The sequence below is a fragment of the Mus pahari genome, chromosome 11 (assembly GCF_900095145.1).
Source record: "Mus pahari chromosome 11, PAHARI_EIJ_v1.1, whole genome shotgun sequence".
NCBI lineage: Eukaryota > Metazoa > Chordata > Mammalia > Rodentia > Muridae > Mus > Mus pahari.
In genome coordinates, this window is record NC_034600.1 from 58,637,470 (window position 1) to 58,645,295 (window position 7,826).

A 7,826-nucleotide genomic window follows, 5' to 3' on the forward strand; every position below is an offset into this window, starting at 1 on the left:
AAAGAAAGAAAAAGAAAGAGAGAGAGAGAGAGAGAGAGAGAGAGAGAGAGAGAGAGAGAGAGAGAGAGAGAGAGAGATATGGCCATTAGCCGTCTTGCCATCCCTTCCTTCACTTAGATCCCAGGCTCTGCCACATTCTGTTTATGGGATCAGAGTACTTGTACACAGCTTACTTTCACATAGTGTAATGATGACTGGTAGTTTTTGGTCTGTGTTGTTGGAAATGACAGACTAACGTTATTTATCATTTTTTATTAGTCACGTGTTGATGAACCTTCTAAAAATGTCTCTCCTTTTTCTTTCCCTATAAGTTAATGCGTTATGGACTGCTTGTGGAAAGAAATACACCTTGAAAGGATATTATTGTTAGGTTATTAAATGTGGGTAAAGTGTGCCCTTGTACTCCCAAGGCTGGTTTCCAAAAGACAGATTTTCTGCTCCTTACTCTGGGAAGGTGAAGATGCTCAGAACAGGCCTTGGGTTTTAGGAAAATATCCTGCAGCACAATCAGTTCTTCCCCTGACTTAGAGATTATTGTGAAATATTGGAGGTTTTGTTCACTTGCCAATCCCACTCTCAAGTTCCACATGGTGAGTGAAGGAAGACCTGCTTGAGCAGAATTGTAGTGTTTCTGCCCGCACGCAGACGGACGCCTGCCTGCGTGAGTAGAACACACCTTGGGGTGGGTTCGTACTACAGAGCTAATCTCCCTGAAATAAGATGACCTGCAAGAAAAATTATTACTATTTATTGATTACACGCGGGAGAACCCAACCCTCTCCCACGTGCCCCAATGTCCCATTGTCTCTGCATGGCTTAATGGTCCATGTCCCAATGGCGGAATGGTCCGGTCCTCCACGGAGCTGTGTCCAGAAGGCGGGTCCAATCGAGTAGGCGTGACGACATTGGTGGTTGGTCCGGGCGACGAGTGGGCGTTGACAGTGGGCGGTCCGAGGACACTGTGTTCTGGCTGATCTGCTACATTCCTGCTGATCTGGGGAGCGACCCCCAGCGTGCCTGCAAGAGGCACAGCACTGTTTAGAGGGAGGACCCAACACAGAATCACTATTTCTGGGAGAGTATTTGTTCTTTTACTATTCTTTACTATTCTTGCACCTGTTTGGTGCAAGATGTTACATTTTTTTGCTCAAAGACAGTAAGAAGCATGTACATTGTTACTTTTTTTTTTTTTTTTTTTTTTTTTTTTTGTATTACGTTTTGGAGGAGCAAGAGATCTGATTCTATGCCTTAAGATTGGTCTGACACAGTCTTACCTCTGGCTTTTATCTTTCTGTTTTTTGACTTACTATTTTATGTGTATGAATGTTCTGTCCATATGTGTGTATACATCATGTGTATGTGCCTGGTAACTGTAGTCAGAATATGGTGTCAGAGCCCTTGGACTGGAGTTAAATAGCTGAGAGCCACCATGTGGGTACTGGGAATCAAACATGGGTCTTCTGTAAGAGCAATCAGTGCTCTTAACCACTGAACCATTTCATCGTGGTGCGCACTAGGCTCCGCACCACGATGTACAACGTCCACAAGCAGTTGTATTTTTATGGCTTCTACTTGGTATTGCAAGCAGACTTTTTGAATGACATTTTATTCATTTATTTTATGTACATGAGTGCCTTATCTGCTGGCCAGAAGAGAGCATCAGATCACATACATGGTTATAAGCTACCATGTGGTTGCTGGGAATTGAACTCAGGACCTCTGGGAGAGCCAGTGCTCTTAACCTCTGAGCCATCTCTAGCCAGACTGGTTTTTTAACCTTTTTTTAACTGGTTGCTTTTTTTTAACTTTTGTCTTTTAGTCATTGGTTTATGTTGTTTTTTGTTTGTTTGTTTGTTTGTTTTGTCTCTTAAATATAAAATACAGTGAAAGTATTGGGGTTGGGGGAGTTGTTAATTTTTCTTATGGGTGATAGAATTCCCATAATGCATTAAATGAAAGTTGAGATACCCATTGTTTACAAACTAAAAAACAGGTCAGATGGGATAGCTCAGGCCTGTGTAGTGTCAGCATTCAAACAAGCTAAGCATGAGGATATTCTCAGTCAGGCTTGGGCTGCTGAGTAAGACCATGTTTCAGAATTTGAAACAGACTAGCGTGAAGACTCATACCTGTAGTCCACTTCACAAGAATCTGAAGCAAGCCTGCTGAGATCAAAGCATTCATGAGATGTATAGTGAGTTCTAGGTTAGCCTGGGGGTACAAAATGAGATCCTCAATTTAAAAAGAATACAGAATTAAAATATTAGTGGAATGTTGGCCTGCTCAAACTCCTAGATTCAGTATTCTTTAGGTATTAGCCTGATATTTCTCATTTGTAGGTACAAATCTTAATGTAAACCTACTGCCTTGAGTTTACTTGTTAGCTTCTTTTCAGATGAATTTTCTCTGTAGTTCTGTTTGTCCTGGAGCTCACTGTATAGACTAAACTGACCTCAAACTCTACAATCCTGCTATCCCATATCCCATAGGCTAGCAAGTTGTTTTGTTTGGTTGGTTGTTTTGTTTGTTTTGTTTTGTTTTATTAAGATGGTACTACTATGTTGCCCAGAGTGGACTCTCAACCAACTCATGTGCTTAAATAATTTTACTTCACCTCCAAAGAGATGATATGAGAGGCATGAAAACTGATGCTTTTTTTTTTTTTTTTTTTTTTTTTTGTATTACGTTTTGGAGGAGCAAGAGATCTGATTCTATGCCTTAAGATTGGTCTGACACAGTCTTACCTCTGGCTTTTATCTTTCTGTTTTTTGACTTACTATTTTATGTGTATGAATGTTCTGTCCATATGTGTGTATACATCATGTGTATGTGCCTGGTAACTGTAGTCAGAATATGGTGTCAGAGCCCTTGGACTGGAGTTAAATAGCTGAGAGCCACCATGTGGGTACTGGGAATCAAACATGGGTCTTCTGTAAGAGCAATCAGTGCTCTTAACCACTGAACCATTTCTCAGACCATAACAGTATCTTTTATTTTTATTGTATAACTAAAAATAAGTTTTTCAACTTATAAATCATTTTTTGGATTTCATTGTAATTGCAGACTATCTGGTTTCTTTGAATTGTTTTTGGGCTCCTATTTATTGCACTCCTGTGTTTGATTTGTGTATTCCGAGCAGTGTGAGTGTCTGTCTGTCTGCCAGAGAACAATTTGCAGGAGTCTGTTCTATCCTCACCATGAGTCCAGGGATCAAACTCAGATTGTCAGGCTTGACAGCAATGCCATGCCTTGCTGAGTTGTTGATAGGCCCTGTAATTCCTATTTAAATTTAAATGGCCAGTGGAGAGATCACCTAACAGTTAACTGACCTGAATCCAGTTCCCAGCACCCACCTCTAACAGTTCACAGTTGTCTATAACTCAAAACTCCAAAGGGTTCCAACACCTTCTTTGGCCTTGTTGGGCACCTCCAGACATGTGGCAGACACACAATACATACACACATGAGTAAAAATAAATAAAAAAGCATTTTTTTTCAAAAGCTATACTGAATTAATCCAAAGCTTTGTACTAGATGGAAGATAGCCTTCAAATGGTTCAATCTATGTTAATGTCAGGAGTAGGCAAGTCTGTAGAATATAAAAGTGGATTGGAAGAACAAGTAGAGAGGAAGAGATGTCTGCTTGTAGCCATGCAGTGATTTTTAAAAATTCTGGAATTGCCGGGCGTGGTGGCGCACGCCTTTAATCCCAGCACTCGGGAGGCAGAGGCAGGTGGATTTCTGAGTTCGAGGCCAGCCTGGTCTACAAAGTGANGTGAGCCACCATGTGGTTGCTGGGATTTGAACTCTGCACCTTTGGAAGAGCAGTCGGGTGCTCTTACCCACTGAGCCATCTCACCAGCCCCCAAAACTGATGCTTTTATACAATTTGAATATTATAAAAATTACTGTTTAACATTTGTGTGTGGGGGGGGATTGGAACCACTTAGAGTAGTCGGTTCTTTCTGCCTCGAAGGTTCCCAGAGCTCTTTACCAACTGAGCCACCTCACTGACTGGCTCGCTACCTTAATTTATCAGGGCTTCATAATCTTTAAAACCTTATTATTCTGATGGTGTTTGAAATGGTTTTTTAAACTGTTGGACATATTTTAATTTTAGGCTATGGAGTTACTGGTGGAGAAAGCAATTAGCAGCGCTTCTAGTCCTCAAAGCCCTGGAGATGCCCTGCGAAGAGTATTTGAGTGCATTTCTTCAGGGATTATTCTCAAAGGTAAGTGTTTTTCTTAAATAAAATTAAGTTTGTTTCTTTATTGAATACTAGGCCTACTTTCCCAAGTAGATAATGCTGCTAACACTTTTATCTCTTTACAATTATAGGCAGCCCTGGACTTTTGGACCCTTGTGAAAAGGATCCCTTTGATACTTTGGCAACAATGACTGACCAACAGCGTGAAGACATTACATCCAGTGCACAGGTAATTGAATTCTTGTTGGATTACTGTCCCTAAGGCCTGGGAGTTTTATAATTGCTTCTTTATGTGTAATAACCATACTAGTCATTGTGATACTTATTTGGGAAGTAAGCCTTTAAAGAGGTTATTAAAAAGATTTACTGCTGGGTGGTGGTGGCACAGGCCTTTAATCCCAGCACTCAGGAAGCAGAGGCAGGCGGATTTCTGAGTTCCAGAATAGCCAAGGCTACACTGAAAAACCCTGTCTGGAAAAAAACAAAACAACAAAACAAAAAAGATTTACCTTGCCAGAGATGGTGGAGCACACTCATTTAATCCCAATGCTCAGCAAATCCAGGCAAGTAGGTTTAGGGCACACCAGGGCTAAACAATGAAATCCTGTCTCTAAAATCAAACAGAAAAGATTTACCTTAAACTAGAATACACTGATAAGATTTTAAATATTTACTTATGTGGATGAATCTGATTATTGTATAATTTTGTGTTTGTCTTTATATACCATGAAAAAAACATTAAACACCTCATTAATCACCTAATCAAGGTAACATTTACAAAGCTAATCTCTTCTTCCTCGTCCTTAAGAGAGCACAGACACACATAGCTCGGGGGAACGTCTTGCATAACATGCACAACAGATAGCTGATTATTCTATTAAAATTAGATATGTATGTGGGTTAAATGACTTAAAGAAACATATATCAAAAGACTGAGAAGTGCTCTTAACATTAAAAGATGGGCTTTTTTTGTTTTGTTTTCAAGACAGGGTTCCTCTGTATAGCCCTGGCTGTCCTGGAACTCACTCTGTAGACCAGGCTGGCCTTGAACTCAGAAATCCGCCTGCCTCTGCCTCCCAAGTGCTGGGATTAAAGGCATGCGCCACCATGCCCGGCTTTTATTTTTCTTTTAGGTTAGAGTTAAAGGATTATATATTAAAAATACTGAATAAACTCTTTAAGGCCATTGAGTCCCTAAAGAAGTGTGCTCATTTCTCCAGATTAAAAGTTATGAGTAAGAATTCGGTATTTTGCCTTTTGGGGTGGGAGATTTGAGACAGGGTTTCTCCTTATAGCTCTGGCTTTCCTGGAATGGTGAATTGAGCCTGGCCCCTCTGTAGCAGTAACAAGTTGCTTAAATATTGATATTTTCTAGCTTAATTATTTGGAAATCAAATAAGCACACAGAAAAGCCTCCTCCCCCAAAAAATATAAATAAAAGACTACCAGGATATAGTATATGTCCCTTCTGATTAATCACTGGTGGTGAAACAACCTATATTCATTTTGTCTCTTCCATCACAGTGGATTTTTTCATATTGTTACATGGAGGAGTAAACTTATTAAGAATTGATGTGCTTCTGTGCCAATGAGTTAGCTCTGCAGGTAAAAGGGAGACTGACTTCCAACTTGTACTCTGCCATGGCAGTCATGTGCACACAAGTAAATAACTGAATAAATATAAAGTTCAGATTTTAGAGCGTTTTGGCTTTAAATTAATTCTATATTCTAACTCTATTTGCAGTTTGCATTGAGACTCCTTGCATTCCGTCAGATACACAAAGTTCTGGGAATGGATCCATTACCACAAATGAATCAGCGCTTTAACATCCACAACAACAGGAAACGAAGAAGGGATAGTGATGGAGTGGATGGATTTGAAGCTGAGGGGAAGAAAGACAAAAAGGATTATGATAACTTTTAAAAAGTTTGTGTAAATCTTCAGTGTTACAATAGTTGCCGGTTTATTGGCTGTTTTCCATTCATAATAATCTCTACTTTAAAAGTTTATCAAGAGTATAAAGAGTTTCATGGAAGAACCAAGTTTTTCTATGATTGAAAAGTTATTGTACAGTGTCAGGTATTATATGAATGGAAAGAAAAAAATTTGACTGGGGGAATATAGTGTTCCTCCCCCCCCCTTTTCATTATTTTGATTTTATTGACTGGTTGCCCTTACTCCCTGTATTTTTTGTGTCTTTTATTAACTAGTGCATTGTGTTATTAAATCTTTACTGTATTTAATGCAGGATTTGTGCTTCAGTTGCTCTGTGTATTTTGATACTTTTATTTAGAAGTTTTGTTTGCTTTGACACTAGCTGTAAGTTACTTTGTGTTATAGATGATATCCTTTATCCCTTACTACTTTATAGCAGTACGTTTTTTTGTAACGTGAAACTGCAGGATTTTTCCTCTGTTATTCTGTGTGTGAAGGATTACAATATAAAAAGCTACCCTGCCATGTAAGTGCTCAGAAATGGGTGTTTCTGCAGATCTTGTGGCATTTCTCTATCTAGTGTGATATATAAAGGTGTAATTAAGACAAATTCGTTAATCTAATCAAGTTTGCTGTTAGTTGTGCATTAGCAGTATAAAAGCTAATATATATTATATGGTCTTGCAACAGTTTTAAAGCCTCTGCATAATTGATAATAAAATGCATGACATTTTTGTTTTTAATAGACATTTAAAGTAATAATTTTAGGTTTAACACGTAGATCTTTGTACAGGTGACTTTTTGACATAGCAAGGCCAAAAATAACTTTCTGAATACTTTTTCTTCTGTACAAGTGGAAAGGGAATTTTTCACATCTAAGTGGGCTATTGTTTTCAAAAGAACTTTATCATTGTGCAACTAACAATAACTAGCCCTGACTATGTGACAGTTCCCTATTGATGTGTGCAATTACTCTAGCGGCTTCTACAGTCTAACACAGTTGAATGATCCCCACATCCCGTCACCCAGATCATTTATAGGTCTATTAACTGTGAGATTGATAAAGTATTACTGATTTAAAAAAAATAAGATTATCTAAGAAAAAAGAAAGAAAATTATTTGGTGTGGCCATCCTACATGCTTATGTCTTATACAGAATGCTAATCCCCTGGCAGTGGTGTAATAAGAGGTCACACCTTACTGTGATGTGTGTGCTCTGGTGCACAGATGTTATTTTGTTGTCACAGCACTACAGTGAGATACAGAATAAACACTTAAATTCATGTAATGACTTACTTGTGTTATGTGGTAGGCTTGACGGTGACAACTTTTGCTTGATATGCTACTTTCGATTCAGTAAAACTGTATTCATATATACTATGTGTATATGTGTTACTCCTGACAACTACGTGTTGGTTGACCACATAATTCTAAAATTTTTAGGTTTCACCACCATATTGGTTCATTTTTCTAAGGTTGGAATCCTTCCCCATATGAAAGAATACAAGACTGGCATTTTTGCAGATATGTCTATATTATCTGTTGTGTTTATATAAAGATAAGGAGAGAGGGGATATGTTTTGGTGGATGTGTAGTCAGGTATGGTAAGGTATGGGGTAAGGGGTGCCTCCGCAGGGAGGGACCAGCCACGTGACCGTATAGTATAGAATAGAGTTTATTCG

At 38.8% G+C, this 7,826-nt stretch overlaps 1 protein-coding gene across 3 annotated transcripts in view; it reads left to right on the top strand.

The window, feature by feature from the left end:
• Positions 1-7,518, top strand: part of Zfr (zinc finger RNA binding protein) — a 65,057-nt gene extending 57,539 nt beyond the window's left edge. For all 3 annotated transcript variants that reach the window (XM_029544124.1, XM_029544125.1, XM_021208777.2), the window contains 3 exons: positions 4,121-4,232; positions 4,340-4,437; positions 5,953-7,518. In XM_029544124.1, coding sequence (XP_029399984.1) covers positions 4,121-4,232; positions 4,340-4,437; positions 5,953-6,132 — 390 coding nt within the window. In that variant the 3' untranslated portion in view covers positions 6,133-7,518. The remainder of the gene's footprint in view (positions 1-4,120; positions 4,233-4,339; positions 4,438-5,952) is intronic.
• Positions 7,519-7,826: the final 308 nt, after the last annotated feature.